Here is a 19,838-nt window from a genome sequence, read left to right as displayed (position 1 = left end):
TAATTTAATTCATTATTGAGGGTGGTCCAATCATATATTAATGTATAATAATATACAACATGCTTAAATTAGAGCCTTCCTTCATCTGTAGCAGAGGGAGTTGTCTAGACTCACTGTTAAGCCTGATAATGAGATAGAATTATATTTTAATAGGACAATATGCTGCAAGAAGAGGAATTACAGCACTGTTAGGATGGTATGGCCAGTCCACTGATGTCTATCAATATCAGTCTTCTTTAGACAAGCAATTAAAAATAACCTGCAGAGACTAACCCATGATAGCCAAATATCCCACCTGACAAAAATATATCAATTAGCATTTAATTACGGACATATTCATATTGTATCTATGCGCGAATATATGTATTATATCCTAAAAATGTTTACATAGCCTGCGTTTTCCCCAGAGACGACCAAGCACTCCTTCATTCACCTAATCACAGACTCTCTTTATACACAATCTACGCTCCTGTCAGAGACGTTCTCACTAATTTTGTCCCTGGACGTACGCCGTAGCACCACCGCGCTGCAGTCGTTAGGGGAGAGGTGGGCCCTCCGCTAAAAACAAAAAGTACAAAAAGACAACAGCTGGTAGCGGTGAGTCCCTTTGCTCTATCGTAACTACATGCTGAATAAGTAGAGTTTTTGTCGCGTTGTCATAATCGACACTGACGTCGTCAAAAAGACAAATAGCTTGTCAGTTGTTAGAAAATGACAGCTAGCAGCAGCTAGCTAACCGTAAGCTTAAAATATTCCGCTGTCAAAGTGATCTGATCTGAGTTGGGCGGGGAGACTGTGGTAGGTTGTAGCGAGATATATGCTCTCAGCTATTGTGTCGTCTGTTATGTCAACGTAGTTTGCTAACTTATAATTTGTTGCTTGTTAAGTAGCCAGCCGGTGGGTGTTATGTTTGTCTGACAGGATCATTGTATTAACGTTAAACGGTTTTACAGTCTGACCGAGCAAATCCAGGTTCATCGTTACCAGACATTTACTGCCACAGTCACCCAGTCTCTCAGTCCTGCTTGTATCTGAGGCTGTCTAGTCTAGCGGTAAGCATTTTAGCCTTCCTGTAAAGCCGTTCAAACTGTCAGGAGAACCACACTGCTGCTAAGTGCTATGACAGGCTTGTATTATCAATACATTGCTATGATAAGACTGTACATGAATGTCTCAGACTGGCTATCATTCACTATAATTGATCTTCTTATTGATAACTTATTACAGTTACTCTGTTGTCATTAGTATTTCAAGGTTTTGCATTGATTGCATTGGTCTTACATGAATTCAAAGCTGCAACTATAAGTCTATGAATTGATAAATATAATTATTGTGATATTTGATGGTTTCAGGTTCTCAAATTTGCTTGCTTTTGCTTGTGTTACATTTTAGTAAATTGAATATGTTTTGGTTTTGGATTGTGAATCAGACAAAATAAGACATTTGCTTTTTTTTTTTTTTTTTAAATGTAGGCCTATGTATTAATAAGGGATTGGGTACAATATTTAACATTAATGTTGTCATTTGTTGTAATTTTAAATGTAGCCCCTTGGCAGGTCACAATTAAATAACATCACCTTGGACTCTAAGAAGTTGTGATGGCCATTTTTCACATTAATTTTGATGTTTTACAGACCAAAATGATTAATTGATTATTTAAAAAAAAAAAGAATCGGGAGATTAATCATTAATTTAATAATTGTTAGTCGCAGGCTTACATGAAAGCAAGCAAATGCACAACAAAACTCGGGGCCGTTCAGGCTACTGCTCTATTAAGATCCATCAATTCTTTTCTTTCCAGCAGCACTATAAATAGTGTGACATTATGGGCAACACAAGCGACCGGGTGTCTGGAGATCGCCATGGCTCGAAGGCCCACCGCTCAGACAGCAGCGGCAGTCACAAAGACCATGACCACAGCAGTAAGATGGTGGACAGCACAGATGACCCAAACATCTTCAACACCCATGGCCCAGAGTCCAAGGTACAGAATCCATAAGACTACTTTTCAGATTTGAATGTCATAAAAGTAACTACAAAAGCTGCATTTCTTTTTTTTTTTTGGTTTTTATTTTCCATACAGATATAAATAAAGAAAGTCAAATTAGAACGATAAAGCATGTGAAATTCTGAATGTGCTTCCACTGTGATTTCTACTGTGCTTCCAGGCAGTAGGAGAGAAAGAATTCACCCCAGATCTGGATGACCTGGTGAAAACTGGTCCTCAGGCGCGACCCACTGTCATCCGCTGGGCTGGAGGGGGGAAGGAGGTCTACATAGCTGGTTCCTTTAATAACTGGAACACCAAGATACCACTGAATAAAAGGTAAACACAATTATTTTGCATTCAGCATGTTATAGATGTCTGTATATTCTCACTTTTCCCATGCTAGTTATCACACATTAGCTCCAACCACGTTTTACAGTAGACTTTCTACAGATAGCAAAGCCTGGTCTTGCAGTAATAGTCTTTCTCTTCCTCTCTCCTAAGCCATAATGACTTTGTAGCGATCCTGGACTTGCCTGAAGGAGAGCACCAGTACAAGTTTTTTGTAGATGGACAGTGGGTCCATGATCCTTCAGAGGTACATCAATATCATTGTTATTTTATTGTCACTTCATGTTACCAGTGTATAAAAAGATAAAAACGAAGTATTTTCTCTGTGACATCTGTAGAGGATTCTTAACATTTTTCCTTAATAAGTTAATAAAATTATTGTAATGTAATTCTTTAATACTGCACCAAATATACTTAATCTCATTCATTTTAGTTCCAGGCTTAGCATTTTGGGGAAGATTTATGATGCTAGTATCAACAATAGCGTAAAGGAACTTTTTAAGAAATTAAATTTGTCAGTTAAAAGGAAATCTTCAAGAAATAGACATTAAAATAGATATTTTATTAGCAGATGTTGTAGCAGCCACACTCACAACATAGCGTTGTCATCTAAGCCTGTTTAAAGCCCAGAGAAATGTGTGCAGAGTGTTACAAGTAATATATATTATAAAATTATAAAAATGTAAACAATAAAATAATAATAAATAAATAAATAATAAAAATAAAATAAAATAATATTATAAAAATGCTCGATCATTACCTCTGGGACTGTTTCTCTCTTGCAGCCGGTGGTAACCAGCCAGCTCGGCACCATTAACAACCTGATCCAGGTGAAGAAGTCTGACTTTGAGGTGTTTGATGCGCTGCAGGTCGACTCTCTGGAGTGCTCAGATACATCAGGTCAGCCTGCATCCAGACTGTTTTTTTTTTCACTCTAATTTTTCAATTATACAACCAAATTTCAACAGCTAATATCAATAGTTATTGGAAAAGTGTTATTATGTTTCTGTACAGGTCACATAAACAGACCTTAGCAGTTTGGAAATGTATGGAAAATGAATTAAAACAACTCAAAATCATTGTTTATCAGTCCAGATACATATAGATCTAGGCTCAATATCATTCATGTGAATATTTGTTGTTTTTATTGATAATTTTAGTTATAGACTAGCCAGCAGCTATCAACTCATTTACAGTAAGTAGTGAGAAAATTAACAAAGTGGTTTTCTTTTTGTGACTATTTTATTTTCACAGATCTGTCCAGCTCCCCTCCAGGTCCGTACGGACAGGAGCAGTACATCTTCAGACCTGAGGCGCATTTCAAGGCCCCGCCTATACTCCCCCCTCACCTCCTTCAAGTCATACTCAACAAGGACACCAACATATCTGTGAGTCTTTCTGTCTGTCCCCCTCTCCACATCTCTCTGCCTACAATACTTTGTTATATGATCCTCAGACTTTGTTTTGTCATTATTGTTGTTCTTTCTCCCACTCTCTCGGCAGTGTGACCCCGCCCTGCTGCCTGAACCCAACCACGTCATGTTAAATCACCTGTACGCCCTCTCAATAAAGGTAACTGGAAACATTTTTCCAATTTTCCTCTCTCCATGCTCCTTATCTCCTGCTGGTGCCGGAGCTCCATTGAAAGTAAATCCCTGAGCTGTCAAATGTAATGGACAGGTTATAAATGTCTTTCACCTCTTAGCTAAAAACATTACACTAGTCAATCAGATGGTGTTGCTATAACAACTTTCTTAATATAAGTGGCCAATAACTTCTAAACAGTATAAAGTCATTTTCTCAGATTCATTTCCTCAACATGAATCAGTTGCTTACACTTGATAATTTTCAGTTTTTTAAATTATTTTGTTTTTGCCGTTTCATCTAGAAAACATGAACCAGTGTCCTTGAAAATGTTTACACAGCAAACTTAGATTAAAGTGACTAACTTGTGTTCAGAAATGCTTTGTTTAAAATCACATTCTCTTTGTTTTCTATGATGATGTTTGGACCAGTGGGCACTTTTTTATTTGTGGCTTTTCTAACAGCATCTTGCATCTGTATTTTGTTTCTCCCTGTGTAGGATGGAGTTATGGTGCTGAGCGCGACTCACAGATATAAGAAGAAATACGTCACATCTCTGCTTTACAAGCCTATCTAAACCTTATCTCGGGTGCTCCACAGTGCTTTTAGAGAGCAGCATGTTGTTTTGTTTTTTGTATCACCACATTTAGCCAAATCTTGCACTGAAACAAGTTTACAGGCGAGTTGAAGGTCAGCGGCTGAGACTGTGGCTTGGTTTTTAAAGATTGCACTTCTGTCTACATAGGGCTCTGAAAAAAAAAGTAGCAAAGTGTGCATCAGATGGGTGTCAGAGAGATGAAAACCGATCTGTGGCTTTTTTTGTGTGTGTGTCTGTACCTGTTACATCTACAGACGGATAAGAGACTTGACGAAATCACTGTGTGTGAGTGTTTGCTGCACCTTATGCATGTCAGTGTGTAAAAAGAGATTTTTCATAAGAAGAGGCACAGCGAGGATGCACAGACCTGTCATGTGCTACCTTGACCGATGTTTAACTCATGGTTACTTTTAAAGGATGCTCTCATTACATGAGGGATTTTTGAGTGTTATGGTTAGATTTTAAAAGTGTTCTTGAACCGACTCGATTAAGTTTTTAACAAATTGACTCGATGTAATCCCAGTCGGGGTCTAGGTACTGAAGAGAGCAGCAAACATGGCAAAGTGCAAGAACTGAATTATAACTCGAGGTAGACTCAGAAAAGCATGATGTCTGTGCTTGTTTAGGAGGCAGCAGCGAACAGCAACCTCTGATGTTATATTACATGTTGAGTTTCTCCAAAGTTCAGCCATCATTCACTGAAATCTCCTCCATGAATTCAAGCCCATAATTCCAGTTTTGTTCATGTAACGTTGGTCAAAGGTCGCTGTTTGGCTCTGCTGTTGCCTTTATCTTGACGTAATGTTGCGAGCACTTTACCATCCTGTGAGCAGGAGTGTTGATATAAGCTTTTAACTATGCAGCCTGACAACTCTTTATTGTAGCTCTGGTCTGTAGAATCCAATTTGTGCTCTTTTTTTTTTTTAGATATTCAAACCTTGCAGTGCTTTATATATATATATATGTGTGTGTGTGTGTGTTCGCACCTGTGTTGAGTTTGTATTTATCAGACTGGAATGTACTGTATATCTATTACATGTATCGTCATACACAAATGTGTGTACACTCAGACAGCTTCAACTTGCTGCTTTGCATGTATTGAATGTCTGCAACAGATCTGAAGTGTTTCTCATTTTCACATGAATTGACAGGGCTATAAGGATGAATTTAAAGTTGTACAAACTTTGCTCATGTGTGTATTAATAACTATTTAAGCTAATCTGTGTTTTGAGGTACGGTGGCTTTGAGACGTGCAGAAGTCTTTTTTTTTTTTTTCTCACTCGTCAGTCTCGCTGTTTAATCATCCTACTGTTACAGTTCAGTATATAACCACAGTTGATACTCTACAGAAATGTAAAAGGGGCTTTTATAAATCCAGTCGATGTTTAATGAGACCCTCTGAAAGTATTTTGTGAATGTCGCGCCTCGCCATGAAGTTTTTTTGAAGACTTGCAGACATGATAAGGGAAGTATGGACAAGCGTCATGGTGTTTTAAGGCTAAAAACCAAAACTTGAATTTTACAACCGTTTCATGAATGTTTTAAAAATGCTTTGCAAAGTAAATAAGTGTGAAGATTCACTGTGCAAGGTTTAACTTGTTTGCAAATAAAGAGGACAGGCTGTTCCTGACATCTGTCTTTTTGTCATTTTTTTCTTCTTTCTGGTGCAAGTAGCCACTATTCTGTATTTGGGATAAAGACACACCTTTTTATGTTCTTTGTACAAGTTTTATAAGTTTATTGAACCCAGGCTCTGATGCTAACATACACTTTGGATATTTTATGTATTTGTCTTGATGCTTCCCCTAGTCCTGGAGAAATTATATTTTATTCCAACTCTTTTTTTTTAATAGTTGGAAATAGTTGACAAATTAAACTTGAAACACTCTGGAGCAAATAGTCTGAATTCAGGGATAAAGACACACTTTTGTGTATCACCAATCAATTCTAGTTCTCATCTAAGTACATAAAACAAAAGTAAACTGCACAAGCTTTTTAAATGTTTTATTCAATCTTTCCCAAAATCGTTCATTGATAATACTTTTGCCAACACAACACACTGTTAACTGTCATCAGAGACAGGATCCGTATGAGTCCTGTATCGGCTTTCTAGTTCATTATGCAAAACAAAACTGTTTTCCAATCACATAAAAGCTGCACCAATCAGATAGCACTATATACACACGCAACTCAGGACCAACAATTAATCATTTCAAATTCCCTTCTCAATAACAAAAAGCGATAAGGCTTTGTTTACGCTCTGACAAGGTGCTGTATAGATCCAACATTTCACAATCTTTACAGTCATTGGCTTATTTTGTAACAGTAGACAATTCAAAACTTTTCCCTTTAACATTTAATTTCAAAAGGACCTATCTAACTTTGAACCTATTGAAATACTTCGCAACTTTTGTCTTTTTCGTTAGACTCGAGCGCAAACAAAACCTAACTTGGCAGATCTCAGGTAGATGAGCGCTAGTTCAAGGCCATTTCTACCACCGAGAGCAGATTGAAGAAGCTCTCAAGCTAGATTTAAAGGCAAGCGAAGCAACATTAATCAGAGCGTTTTTTATAGGTGAACAATATTTTGATCAATGACTTAAATATCATAAAGGCATAGTTTGTGATTTCTTATCAGACACAGCCTATGTGACTAATTGATTCAAAGTGACGTAATCCTCTAACATACTCTGCATATAAATCATACATTGCAGGAAGTGAATGTAGCAAACACACTTGAGATACAATGATGTTTAACATCAAAATAAAACATATGAAGTTATTGCACAGCTACCCAGATATTCAACTTTGCAAAAAGCAAATGTTGGATGTTTATTCACACGCACACACATGCACGCACACACACTCACACACCAAAGTTTATACAGAAAAAGCCGGTTATTTACAGCATAAAATGGCAAATGTACAGCGAAAAACACATCAAACCAAATGTGAAGTTGACCTGTTATAAGTGAGTGAATTACAGAACAATGATCCCACCAGTAGCCTGCCAAAGTTTGTATCATCTATGAGAACTTGATAACCTATATTGCCATTGCCATGGGAATGCTGAGAACCAAGAGAAATAACATAAAGACATAATAGCATATGGCCTTTTGAGAAAATACACTTGAGTTTTGGTCCTAAAAAGGAATTCATTTCCACTGCACAATTCGAAATAAACCAAACCAGCTGTCTAACGGTTACCGTCTCTGTGGCTCTATTAAGAAAAAGTCACCTCTGTATCCCTACGGTCTGATCAGACCCGGGTTTTATCATTCGCATGGATAAGGCAAGTCAAAGTGAAGTGAAGAGTTCAAAGTTCAAACTTTGGCAAGTATTGGCAATCCCCCTGTTCCATAAGTTTGATTTTTACAATCGCTGTCATGCATCAACACTCCAGAAAAAAAAAGTACAATCGTTAAAGGAAACTTTGGTATTTTTCAACCTGGGCCCTGTTTTCCCATCTTCTTGTGTCTAAGTGACTGATGGGGACAACAATTCTTGAAAATGATCCAGTATTAAGCGTAGAGCGCCGCAGGCGGCAGCCGTGAAAAGGGCTGCAATGTAATCTGACGGGGTAATAGCACCCTGTCATTGTACATCCACTAAAAGTGCTTGTTTTTGCCACTGACAGGCTCAGATTGTTATTATAAGTGTCTGACAACATCATGGAAAGGACCATACAGAGAAAAAAAAGTTTACCTTTCACTTGATCTGGTCTGTTTGTTATTGTGTCTAACCAAGTCTCGCTCAAGGAAAAGTGTTCTGAAATCAAGTGAGAGTTGAGCCATGACTTTGAAAATCTTTTGGATAATACTAAGCTCCAACTCTGTCATGGTTGAATATTTAGCTGATTTCAACAACAATTCAACTCTCATGAGATATCAGAACAAGACTTCTCCTTGAGTGAGACTTGATTAGTCACAATAACAAACAGACCAGATCAAGCAAAAGGTAAAGAAAAACTTTTATTTCTCTGTATGGTTCTTTACATAATGCTGTTAGACATTTTAGACTTTTAGTGGACATACATTAATGGGGCACAACTGCTCTGTCGGATTACATTGCAGCCCATTTAGCAGCTGCCAGCTGAAGCACTTTCACTCAATATTGGACCAATTTCAAAAATTGTTGTTCCCATTAGTCACTTAGACACAAAAAAAATGGGAAAATAGGGTCCAGGTTGAAAAATACCAAAATTTCCCCTTAACACCGATGTCCTCCTGACATTATGAATGTCACTAATAATCCAGTGTCAGGCAAAGAAATAACAGGAAACCGGTGCGGCGTGATCATTCAAGAAACAACATCATTATTGCACATGCTCGTATGAGAACTCCTACAGAGGAGCTTGAATACGCGTGTTTAGCCTGGTTCCATTTGAGCACTTTACTCTCTTTTCTTTTTACACATTGCAGCACAAATCTAGCTTAGAAATCTCAACTGACCAAATAGAAAATGGCCTTAAAAGCTTAATTGACTCAACTCATCTGTCTCCACTACTTCAAAGTCAGTGTTTAGATGCCTCAAAAAAGCATCTTTAGGACCTAAAAGAGGAGGCTTGTGACAGAAATGGAACCTTTCTCTGGCTTTTGTTCTACTATTCATAACCCTTGGCTGATGGCTGACTAACCATTCATGAGCTTCATCCTACAAATACTGTACATAACAGCGAGTACACGACTACTTAGCAGTGATCACCTACCTACTCTACATTCCTCCACTGTGTTTAGTGATACATTGTGGGTGTCATTGTTCTTTGCATTGCATTTGCAAAAAAAAAACAAAAAAAAAAGTCCTCGTTTAATAAAAGCGCCACGAGAAGTTAACTTGCATTTCTGTGGCAGTCAGAGTTGAGGATTTCTTGTCTTTGAGTGAACCGTGTTCGATCACACATACCGTATGTGTGTACGTGTGTGCAGAATTCCTCTCACAAGCCACGATTAAACATGCATGAACACTCCTATTCCGTCCACACGCTGTCTGGCTCTCAGGAGAAGATACTGTTAGACACAGATCTGGGTGTGTTTTAGAGAAACTTTCTATGGTCAGATTTTGTTTTTAGAAATTTAATTTAATTTTTTAATTTTTCCTTTGTTTATTCTGAAAGTTTCTGTTCTGTAATAAAATCCCTGGAACCAAGATGACCAAAACTTACTGAAACCAGATTGAGAGCACACATCTGCTCTGAGATCAGTGTCTAGGAGCACCTTCAACCAGCTCCATCAGTAGGACGCACGTCACTGAAACCACCAGAGGCACATTTCCAACACCTTCTTCTGTCACACACACAACAAGGCAAACTGCTGACTGTATCACTCAAAGGCAATAATTCATGTGGTGATGTTAGGGGAGTTCGGAGATGGGGGAGGGGAAGGGTGATCAAATTTGGTGAGAGGGTGAGGGGAGTTTGCTAAGGCTCAAGGTGCAGATTATACTGTGCACATATTGCCGGGAAGAGGGGGAGGATGGAGAACTCTCATGGCTGAATGAAGGTAAAGGTTGGGGGGGTGGAGGAGGGTTGGGTCTTGGCTGTTTCAGCATAGAGGTCAGAGGTCAGAGGTGGTAGCATTGAGGCTGGTTCTTTAAAAGTCTAAAGCAGGCATTGGCTGCTGCGCTTCCTCGCTGCCGGACGCTGATTGGCCGCCGCAACCCCGGCGACTCCAGAGGCACCGCTGGTCTTCAGGAAACTGCGATCAGCAGGCTGCTCTCTGGCAGCGCCTCCTGGGTCCTCAGCTGGATTTAGGAGGAAAACAAGATGTAAGTAAACAACTGTAAGGTGGTTTGATAAATCTGACAAACTGCAGGCGAGGTGAAATGTTAAAAACAAATAGAACCACTGCGTGGAGTGGTTTGCTGTGCATGTTAGTTGTAGTAAGATTCCCAAAATACAGGTGCTTGCAGATGAAGAGCTGAGGATGAGTGATTAGAGAATAACACACAATCCCTCACAAACACACTTGCTATGTTTTTGCCTGCTGGTATGAACAGACGTAGCTGTTTATGACGCCTCTCGATCCTCAGACTGAAGGGCAGCAGAAACCACATATTAGTGTGTACATCCTCGATAGGTGATACTGTGACAGCATATGCACAGAATGGAAACTATGCAGTGTGTGGTTATTTTGGCACTCACTGTGTGTCTGAAGCTGTAAATAGACTCGACCTTAACAGATGTAGAAGTAAGTAACAGTTTGGAGCAGAAGCGGTTTAGTAGATGGGGTGTGTATGTAATTTGGTGTCAGTGTTGTGGGTTTTTAAACACCTTATTCAGCTAACACAGTTATTTACAGTAGCTGAGTTGCTGTACAGGGATGTACAGGTTGTAGCCAGTGTTTCCAACACAATTGGTCACAGTGTGGTCCAAACATTGGTATAATTAAGCTGTACGTGTGTGTGATCATCTTGTTTTCCACTCAGGATATTTATTATTATTATATTTGCATCATCTCTATTATCTCATATGTTAAATTTTAATAAAGCAGTGATGTCATAAAACACTAAAAAGAAAGTCAAACGTTACGACAGTCAGATGGCATGGTAAAGCAGTGATGTCAGCATGATTAGAAACAGCAAATCCACACGGAGGTAAAAGCTGCCCCAGACCACAGCGTCACCATCACGTTTACTTTTACAACTACAGTTGAACTGCTAGGGATAAACTACTACAGTCAGGCCAATCAGATCAGATGCAGTATCTGGGACAATGTCTACCTGTTCGCAAGACCACAAGATGTCTGACAATTACCAGCACAAGGAGAGGAAGAGGAGGAGCTTAGAGAGGAAAGTCTCAGCTCATTCTTCTGGAAGTTTTCAAGAAAGAGATGGAAAGAGGAGAGAGGAGAGGAGAGGAGAGGAGAGGAGAGAAGAGAACAGAAGAGGAGAGAAGAGAAGAGAAGAGAGCAGAGGAGAAGAGAGGAGAGGAGAGGAGAAAGAGACAAATGTAGGACGAAGGAACAAGTGAGACAGAAAAGCTAAAAAAGATGATTTCACATATATAATAAATACTAAATAAAGACTAACATTGGGGACACCAGTGACATCACAACATACAATATTGATACACATAATACTGTGAACTATGGAGTATGCAGTATATACATTATGTAAGTGATATAGTGAATAAGTGAGGTAAGCAGTGATTTTGCTTACCTCTAAATTTGTCCTTGCTTTCTTCAGCACATCACGAGTCCTTGACACTGCAAAAATACACAAAAAAAGATATGCTATAGTGCTATTACATGACCACAAGAGCACAGTGATGGTAATGTTGGCGCTTTATATGCTATACACATTAATAAGTGCAAACACCAGATAAAATAGCCTTTCCTTTTAGGTATTTTTTGTGTTATAAGCCAGTGTAAAAAAGGCAATCTTATGTTTTTAAAGTCTGGGGAGGCTTGTGTATTACAGATCTGTGAGTTATTATTTCTGTCAAACCTGGAAGTTCTTGACATTTCCAATAAGGAACAGACAATGTTGTCTACTGAGACTCTCTCTCTCTCACTTCCTTTACTTGTACCTTATTAGGCTTTTTGTTTTACACTGTTGTTTGCTGTCTCTCTCTCACACATGCGTACACACAAGCCTACATAAAGACTTACGCTGGTTGACTATGAAGTGCTCCATGCTCTCCTTGGTGCGGCTGGTGCTCCTCAGTCTTTGAATTGTCCCCTTAAGAACCTCTTCCTGCTCTGATATACGCAGCTTCAGGGACAAGATCTCCTCTTGCATACACTGCTCCTGCACAAACACACATGCAAAGCAACATTAATTACATGTTTGACTGTCAAAGCTCTTAAAGATCAGGCCAGTCATGAAATATTAAACTGCTTTCCAAACCTTCTTAAGGTTTTGGATGGAGGGATCAGTGCTGGGCAGTGCTGCCCTCCAGAACATCTTCAGCAGAGACATCACCTCCTCCAAAATCTGCCTCAGAGTCTTGGTGTTGGTCAGAAGACTCTTCACACATCCATAGTCCAGCACCTGCATAGAGAGGTCAGTCAGATACTGGTGCTTTAAAATTACTACGTCTGTTATAAAAATATTCTTTTGGCCACTTTGGCTCTCACCAGCTCTCTGTTCTGTTTCTGCCCCCCCTCCAGCAGTGGTGGGCCCAGGCAGGCCTGCAATGTTGTCTCCATGCGCTGGACAAGGCTCCGGCCCTCTAAGACTTGCTGCTGCAGAGCGCTGAAGTCATCCACATGACCGATGGCGTGACGGCCGTTACGGTTTGAAAATGATCCGTCAGGGGCCTCACCCTCCAACTCAGAGTGAGGATCGAGAGGGTCTGATGAAGATAAAAGAACAGTATTTTTAGGACTTTGAATGTATGTTTTAATGTTGAAAGAGACAATTTTGTGGGGTTCAGAAGTGATTAAAATAATACGGTGACAAGCACATTAGCATCAAAACAAGGGGTTATAATTTTTAGAAAGCAATACAATCTCTGTACAATAAATCCACAAGTTAAAGACAGATTAAGCTGCAGTCATGCAGAGCAGATTAAGTCACACCATTGGCAGTGCTATGGCTGTCATCCAGGTCTGAGTAGGGCGGACCGGGAGATCCACAGTTAAACAGACCAATGTCCCTGACAGGTGGAGACGGAGCTGGGTCTGTGGAGCACACAGATATACAAACCAGGCTTGGACACACAGCAAACCACACAATACCACACTGAGTGTTTTGCACTATGTATGTACTATATGTAGACTCATAAGTAGAGGAGGTTGTCTCTTACCGTGCAGCAGCTGTCGTCTGTAGAAGTTTTCTCTCTGAGGGCTGGCAGTGAGGGCAGAGAGGGAAGGAGTGCGAGGAGAGCCGACACCCAACTTCTGTTCCAGCTGTTTGTGGAGCTCCAGCTGCTTGAGGGCGCTGTTCTCCTGGACACTGTTCTGCAGCTGGGCCCGTAAACTCCTCACCTCCCCCAACAGCTCCCCAAGCTCCACTGGTAGACCCGGGAGCTCACACAGGTAGCCTAAAGACAAAATAGAAAATGTCTGGAGAGTCTGACAGGACATACTTCTGCTCTATGGAGTACAATAAAATTTTGATTACATGGTTGTCAATACATGTATAGATGTATAAAGCTACGTTAAGGTAAAATGAAGCAAAATGAATGCATGTTCCACTGTTAACACCAGTGTTGTACTTAAAATTACCACCAGATGGCGTCAGAGTAAGGCCTTTTTAAATCCTTACATGTAATGGCTTAAACTAAAAAAGTTTTTTTTGTAGCTTGTGTGTAAACAGCAGACTGACCTTTGCTGGCCTTTGTGCTGGAACACACACGATCGTAAACTTGCAGTTCACTCTGCAGGGAGTGGATGAGCTCCCTGCTCTCACACAGCTGCTGCTGCAGTAGAGACACCTCATGCTGGAGCCTGAGGAAGAACAAATACAGATACTGTAAAGGCAGAGAACAAGACACAGTCACAGTTTCTGTATGTTTGTGAGCACACCAACCTGTTGGTTTTCTCCTGACTGGCCTGTCGTTCCTGCCTTAATGTGTGTATCTGCTGTCCCTGCTCCTGACTGTGGGCCTGGAGTCGTCTTAACTCCTCCTTCCACTGCTCAGCCTCCAGCTCTGCTTGCTTCAGGCGTGCACGTGCTGTAAACACCGCCTCCCGCAGCTGCACCAGCTCTTCGCACGTGTCTGAGGATAGAGGAGAGTCCAATTAGGTTTGTATAAAAAACACACACACACACACACACACAAAAAAATTGTACTTTCAGATGAAGTACCTGTGCTGGCCTGCAGGCGAGACTGTAAACTGAGGTTTTCTTCTTTCAGGACTCTGATTTCATTAGACAGCTGACTGACTGTATCCAGTCCCTGGATGTAGATGTTTGTTGGTGCTCCTAGACAATAAAACATGGGTTATTGTATGTCATGTCTTAGATAAACCAGTGATAATGTTACTTCAAAGTGTGTGTGTTTGTGTGTGTGAGATCGACAGTACCTCCATCACGCCCAGCGGTGGCCAGTCTTTCTTCCAGCTGCTGTCGGAGCCTCTCGTTTGTCCTAATGGACTCCTCCAGACGCTGACGAAGACACCTCACCTCCCGCAAGTGCTCCTCTATCAAATTTACCCCTAAAGACAAAACAGCATTACAATAATATTCTAATAATCATTCAACTGCTTGTTCAAGTGTACGTCTTACTTCTTGAGTCACAGACAGCAACATACCTGCATGACTATTTCCTAGTTGATGTCCAGGTGATCCAGAGAAGCTTCCGACTTGCTGAGCCATGTTGTCCATGTCCCACAAAGTCCCCCCTGTCACTAGACCTGAGTCAGACTTCAGCGAGTGGCCTTCAGGAATACCACTCAGCTGGTACTGTTGAAAGGCATGATGGGATAGCGGGCTGTAGGTGGAGAGGTCGTGCTGATTGCGGGCACCAGGTGAGAGAGTGAACAGAGCCTTATCATGGGGAACTGTGAAGCCTGCAACCACACACACACACACACATACAAAAGGGAGGAGATGTGTAAAACATGATGAGAAAACGTTCACAGGAAAATAGAGGATTGTTAGTTCAAATTTTAATCTATGCAGGTGAGACGGTGGTTGCATATAGGAGAAAGTTGGAGAGTTATTTCTTTGAATTTCTTTGTTTAGAAAGTGAGTGTCACACATTCTCCCTGTCCCCTCACCCCTGTTCTGCTCATTCATCTGTTTGTACAGTGTGTCCAGCTCTGGGCGAACAGCGATCACAGACAGGGCCCTGGGCCGGGTGTCAGAAGTGACTTCCATACCCCAGACGTCAGGGCCAGAGGGGACAGAGAAGGAGGAGGAAACAGGCTCATTGACAAGGGCTGGAGGAGAATGACAGGAAGTGACATGAAGGAAGAGAGAAGACATTTTTGGGGTACTTTGCACGCCTTCTGTGAGTCCCATACCTCTGGAGAATTGAGTGGTCAAAGCCACAGGGGCTGAGGAAAGCATGTTGGGACAGCTGTGGGAAGACTTGAGGAGGCCACGAGGAGAAGGGATGGATGGACGGACTAGAAGAGGGGGATGGAAGGTGAATGGATAGAAAAGAGGTATTTCATGCAACAAAAGAAAAAAATAAAGAGCGTCAATAATACCATCTTGTTCTGATCCGTGTCCTGGCTGCCGCAGTTGTTGCTCCTCCTGATATTCTCTGGCGTCTAAATCAGAACTGAGCTCCAGGTCTTCATTGGTTCGATACTCATCGGACACCAGAGAGGTCCTGTCTGAATGGTCGGTAGTCTCAGAGAGGGCTTGGCAGCTGGACGGAGTCTCTGGACGCTGCTGCAGCTTGGTGTGGAGAGACTCAATGATTTTATCTTTTTGCTGGAGCTCCTTACTCAACCTACAGGTGCACATGAGGATGAAGATCAACCATTAGATTCTCAGCTGTCAGCTAGTGATGAAAAAATAAAGCATGTCCATAACAGCAGGCTACTAATATGGACACTGTTTAACATTTTGTCAAATACTGTATTATTTTATTCACTCTTAAAAATAGGTTTGTCATTCAGCCCATATATGTGAAGAGTCTAACTTGTTAATTTTTTATTGTTTGATCTTTGAACTCACTGGAAAGCTTTTTTTTAATTGTTCTGCTGATAAAAAAATAAAAATGAAATGAAAAGATGCTTAGAGAAGGTGGGAGAAACAACCCAGCTGCCTTTTTTGTTATTTAAACAAATACAGTATATTAATTTGTCCATCTTGCAATTAATACATAATAAAGCCAGTCTTTGGACCAATCTGCAACCAGTTATGAGTAACTGTTATTTTCACTGGAGCTCTGAAAGTAAAAGTTAATATGCCTGCATGAAGTAACCAAATGTGTTTCTCTCTTACTCTTGCAGTTGCTGGTGCATTAATTCCCTGTCTCTCTCCAACAGCATCCTAAGAAAGGTTGTCTGTCTTGCTTGGCCTTGGCCACCACTCACAGAAGAAGACCACAGAGAGTCCCTGTATATGGAGCTGCTCTTAGAAATCATAGCTTTCCACAGAGGAGCCATTTAAGTGTCAGAAAAATCCAAAAACAAAGTATAAGTCCTTGATTCACTACAGACAGAGGTGAGTGAGCCTTGTCTCAGAAATGAATATCCACCAGAAATACTGACTAGACTTGTTGCTGTCTGCTGGTTCTACTCATTTTACCCAGAACTCTTACACAGCCCTATAAACTATATGTATCTAGAAACAAATTTAAAGCAAAAACTGGTGCTGCATATGTCCAAATAAAAGAAATCCATAAATAAGTGACTCCTGATAGATCCAACAGGAGCATCTCTCCATTCAGCAGGCTGCGACTGAAAGAGGGAACAACACTAAAGGACTCTCACACTGAGCCTCTTAACCCCAGCTGGTGGGACACCTGCAAGTCATCTGTTCAACTAAAGCAACTTAACAGCAAAGGATCTGCGCTGCTGCTTGTGTGTGGATTAACAGGAACCTTCTGTCTCCTCTCTACAGTAAGGAGCCATGTGGACGGCTCCTCGCATGCCGCAGCATGTCACATGACAGAGTAAATTAATCACCTGGACTGAGTTGGTGCTCTACAGTGAAAGCTAATTACTTACAGGGAGGTTGCTTTGTTGTTGCAAAGGTTTAGAGGTTGGGATTTTTTCAGTTTTGTTTTATGAGAGCCAATCTTAAGAAAGCTACATATGAAACCACTTTACAGGTGTGTAAATGCAAGATTTAAGCTAAATCTTTACTCACTTTGTGGGTGAATCATGAGGAAGATCATGATTCAGTTGTGGGTCTACACACTGATTTCTAGTCTTTAAACTAGTAAATGCTCACCTGTCATTCACATGTGCAGGTAATATACACTACTATTACCACATAGCTATTACATGCCATGCAAATAGCTACAGTGGACTCATACATATGCATTTACAAACAATATAAACGATATGATTCAGCTGACTCACCGTAGGGCAAGCAACTCATGGCCTGTCTTATCATCATGGCTGTCTGCATGGTCTCCTATGGACATAAAACAGCAGAGAGAGGAAAAAACGTTCAAATTTGGGCAGAAAAGAAGCACAAGAATGTGAAACTGTAACTGTCTTTTTGCCTGTAGAGATAGGATGATGTTTCTTACGTCCACTGATCTTGGTGACCACTCTTTGTGCCAGGGCAGAGCTCTGTGCCAGCTGTTCTCTAAAACTCTGGCCCATGTAGTAATCGATATCATTGGCTCGCAGCAGCTCCTCAAAGGCCTGTACGTTGTTGAGAAATTAAGCAGGTGTGAAAATATGGACTATAAAATGTAGCTCTCCCCTTGTTTATATTCTTTTCCAGTGTTGGGACAATATAGGAAATGAATTATTTGTGAGGAAGGATTTTGCAGTACCTTGGTGGTATCTCCCAGGTGTTGGGTTAGGATATGGCAGATTCCTTGCCCCTCTCTCATCCTCTGCCTCAGGTGGGACAGCTCACGAGCTTGTGCCTGGATCAGAGAGTTGTACTTCCTGTGATGAGAGGAAGAGAGAGACCCAGAAGGACACAAGGAACCACAGAATTAATAGAGATGTTATTACTCTTTCAGAGCTTTAAGGGCTATTAGCCACATGACTAACCATTCCCATGTGCTTGTGTTAACTGATTCTAGATATAGTAAACGTGCCTTAAGGTACACAGCGACTATAGAGGCAGTAAGAACAATAGCTAACCCTTATTATCATTAACCCCTTCTATCTTTTCCTCCTGGCTCTCTATCTCTGTCCACTCACCCGGGCCAGGTGGCACATTTCCCTTCTTCTGCTTGAACTTTTCCCTCCAGTTTGGATGTCTTCAGCTGTGCCTCCAGTGATGCAACACGTGCCATCAGTTCTTGCAGCTCCCTGCTGGGCTTGGACCCTGAACGAATGGCTTGGGTGTCAGACATCCAGCCTTCATCCTCTTCCACACCGCTCGGGGCTGGTGAAGTCTCAAAGGCCCAGTTTACCTACAAAGCCAGAATAAAATGGATGAATGAATTCATGACTCTAAAAGAAAGTTAAACACCATCAGTAATGCAGAGCAGCTGGTCAGTGTTACCTTGCGTGGGGTGCGCTCCAGGCTGGAAGCGTAGTCACTTGTGGCAGACAGCGAGCGGACACGCAGCTGCAGCCCACGGATCACCTTGTGGCAGCGGGTCAGTTGTGAGCGGAGATCCTGGACCAGATGCTGGAGAGAAGCTGACTCATCCCCCATTTCATCATAAGCACCTCTGTTATTGCTGTTACCAGTGTACCAGCTGCCACCCACCCCCTCATAGTCCTGATGATGGGACAGCGACGTGCACATCTCTAGGTCATCAAACTCTGAGGGAGGGAGAGATGAGGAGGAATGTTGATGCATGATTAATGAGAGTGTTTACAGGAGAAAAATAATAATGGTTGTTATGGTTTAAGATAAATTTGTCACCTGGGCTGCTGGCGTCTTCTCTCTCAGCTTCGTTCTCACTGCGACCACAAGTCTCATAACCCAGATCCTGAAGATCCACCTGCACCTGCTTACTGGCCTGCTGGACAGACGTCTCCGCTGCAGATACACAAAAGACATATGTGTCCTTATATGTGTCTATCAACATGACTCCATACATGTTCTTGACAGTAACTCACTGAGCAGATCCCTGTAGTCCTTCAGTTGTTCAGCCTGAGCGTGAACTGTGGCCTCAGACACCATCAGCCTCTCCTGCAGCTCTCTGTTCTCCTGGCGGCTCAGAGCCAGATCAGAGCACAGACGGGCCGCCTGCTCTCGGAGACCCTCGTCTATATCCTGCCAGAGCGCTCCCACCTCACTCCTGTCACCAGCAGGCTCCACCTCCTGCAACAGCAAAGTGTTTAAGCAACCGTGTAATAGCAAGCGTAACACAAAAAGGATAGGATATCACAGGTACATTTTAATCGTTTTAAAAATATTTTTCAATGAGCCTCCCTAGCAGTAACTGTAGTGATGTTTTAATGTGAAAAAGCAGGCACAGCAGGCAGGACTCATTCACTTATATAAACAACCACGGGACTGAAAGAACAAAACACACCGTAAATAGAAGCTGCAAATAGCGATCACAGTGGTGAGAAGTCGAACAGGGCCTGGAGGCAAAGCTGCTCTACACAGCTTGTTGAAAGTTATCTGATTATTTTTCAGAATGAAGTTTTACATGCTGATAAGTTCAAATACATGATCCTCATAATGCAGCCTGATTACTGACAGTAGGAAAATAACAGCAGTTGCGTGCAACAATTATCTAAAACTGTAAAGGGAACCATCCTTCAAAATGAACTTTAACTTCTGATACTTTGGTACTAGCAGTTACAGAATTAAAATTTTCTT

General features: G+C 41.3%; 2 protein-coding genes across 9 annotated transcripts in view; one reads left to right on the top strand and one right to left on the bottom strand.

The window, feature by feature from the left end:
* The first annotated feature begins 491 nt into the window (after nucleotides 1-491).
* prkab2 (protein kinase, AMP-activated, beta 2 non-catalytic subunit) lies at nucleotides 492-6,150 on the top strand. Of its 3 annotated transcripts, none has more exons than XM_044367380.1 (8): nucleotides 492-597; nucleotides 1,805-1,984; nucleotides 2,169-2,326; nucleotides 2,492-2,585; nucleotides 3,124-3,238; nucleotides 3,593-3,726; nucleotides 3,842-3,910; nucleotides 4,422-6,150. In XM_044367380.1, exons 2-8 carry the CDS (start codon nucleotides 1,826-1,828, stop codon nucleotides 4,497-4,499), a joined length of 807 nt encoding a protein of 268 aa, XP_044223315.1. In that variant the 5' UTR covers nucleotides 492-597; nucleotides 1,805-1,825; the 3' UTR covers nucleotides 4,500-6,150. The 3 variants fall into 3 exon arrangements, with proteins under 3 accessions (XP_044223315.1, XP_044223316.1, XP_044223317.1); XM_044367381.1 differs by having other exon boundaries at nucleotides 494-597; nucleotides 1,802-1,984; XM_044367382.1 differs by lacking the exon at nucleotides 492-597 and adding an exon at nucleotides 654-798.
* A 359-nt stretch (nucleotides 6,151-6,509) lies between these two features.
* Nucleotides 6,510-19,838, bottom strand: part of LOC122993315 (myomegalin-like) — a 39,692-nt gene continuing 26,363 nt past the window's right edge. For 3 of the 6 annotated variants that reach the window (XM_044367375.1, XM_044367370.1, XM_044367369.1), the window contains 23 exons: nucleotides 19,127-19,331; nucleotides 18,930-19,046; nucleotides 18,561-18,826; nucleotides 18,254-18,468; nucleotides 17,875-17,992; nucleotides 17,623-17,740; nucleotides 17,450-17,504; nucleotides 15,620-15,867; nucleotides 15,431-15,535; nucleotides 15,185-15,346; nucleotides 14,717-14,974; nucleotides 14,489-14,620; nucleotides 14,271-14,387; nucleotides 13,992-14,181; nucleotides 13,788-13,909; nucleotides 13,267-13,503; nucleotides 13,040-13,141; nucleotides 12,596-12,813; nucleotides 12,366-12,509; nucleotides 12,128-12,266; nucleotides 11,676-11,722; nucleotides 11,272-11,326; nucleotides 6,510-10,259 (listed from right to left, as the gene is read on the bottom strand). In XM_044367375.1, coding sequence (XP_044223310.1) covers nucleotides 10,117-10,259; nucleotides 11,272-11,326; nucleotides 11,676-11,722; nucleotides 12,128-12,266; nucleotides 12,366-12,509; nucleotides 12,596-12,813; nucleotides 13,040-13,141; nucleotides 13,267-13,503; nucleotides 13,788-13,909; nucleotides 13,992-14,181; nucleotides 14,271-14,387; nucleotides 14,489-14,620; nucleotides 14,717-14,974; nucleotides 15,185-15,346; nucleotides 15,431-15,535; nucleotides 15,620-15,867; nucleotides 17,450-17,504; nucleotides 17,623-17,740; nucleotides 17,875-17,992; nucleotides 18,254-18,468; nucleotides 18,561-18,826; nucleotides 18,930-19,046; nucleotides 19,127-19,331 — 3,513 coding nt within the window. In that variant the 3' untranslated portion in view covers nucleotides 6,510-10,116. Of the gene's footprint in view, nucleotides 10,260-11,237; nucleotides 11,327-11,675; nucleotides 11,723-12,127; nucleotides 12,267-12,365; nucleotides 12,510-12,595; nucleotides 12,814-13,039; nucleotides 13,142-13,266; nucleotides 13,504-13,787; nucleotides 13,910-13,991; nucleotides 14,182-14,270; nucleotides 14,388-14,488; nucleotides 14,621-14,716; nucleotides 14,975-15,184; nucleotides 15,347-15,430; nucleotides 15,536-15,619; nucleotides 15,868-17,449; nucleotides 17,505-17,622; nucleotides 17,741-17,874; nucleotides 17,993-18,253; nucleotides 18,469-18,560; nucleotides 18,827-18,929; nucleotides 19,047-19,126; nucleotides 19,332-19,838 lie in introns of all 6 variants that reach the window. The other 3 variants (XM_044367373.1, XM_044367372.1, XM_044367374.1) reach the window with 3 other exon arrangements.

The sequence above is a fragment of the Thunnus albacares genome, chromosome 12 (assembly GCF_914725855.1).
Source record: "Thunnus albacares chromosome 12, fThuAlb1.1, whole genome shotgun sequence".
NCBI classification, from domain to species: Eukaryota; Metazoa; Chordata; class Actinopteri; order Scombriformes; family Scombridae; genus Thunnus; species Thunnus albacares.
This window is presented reverse-complemented; position numbering and strand designations above follow the sequence as displayed.

Excerpts from the sequence above, each read along its gene's own strand:
- prkab2 (XM_044367380.1), top strand. The coding sequence starts at position 1,826 with ATGGGCAACACAAGCGACCGGGTGTCTGGAGATCGCCATGGCTCGAAG. Across the intron at positions 1,985-2,168 it reads CCCATGGCCCAGAGTCCAAG|GCAGTAGGAGAGAAAGAATT; the intron begins GTACAGAATCCA and ends CTGTGCTTCCAG. Across the intron at positions 2,586-3,123 it reads GGGTCCATGATCCTTCAGAG|CCGGTGGTAACCAGCCAGCT; the intron begins GTACATCAATAT and ends TCTCTCTTGCAG.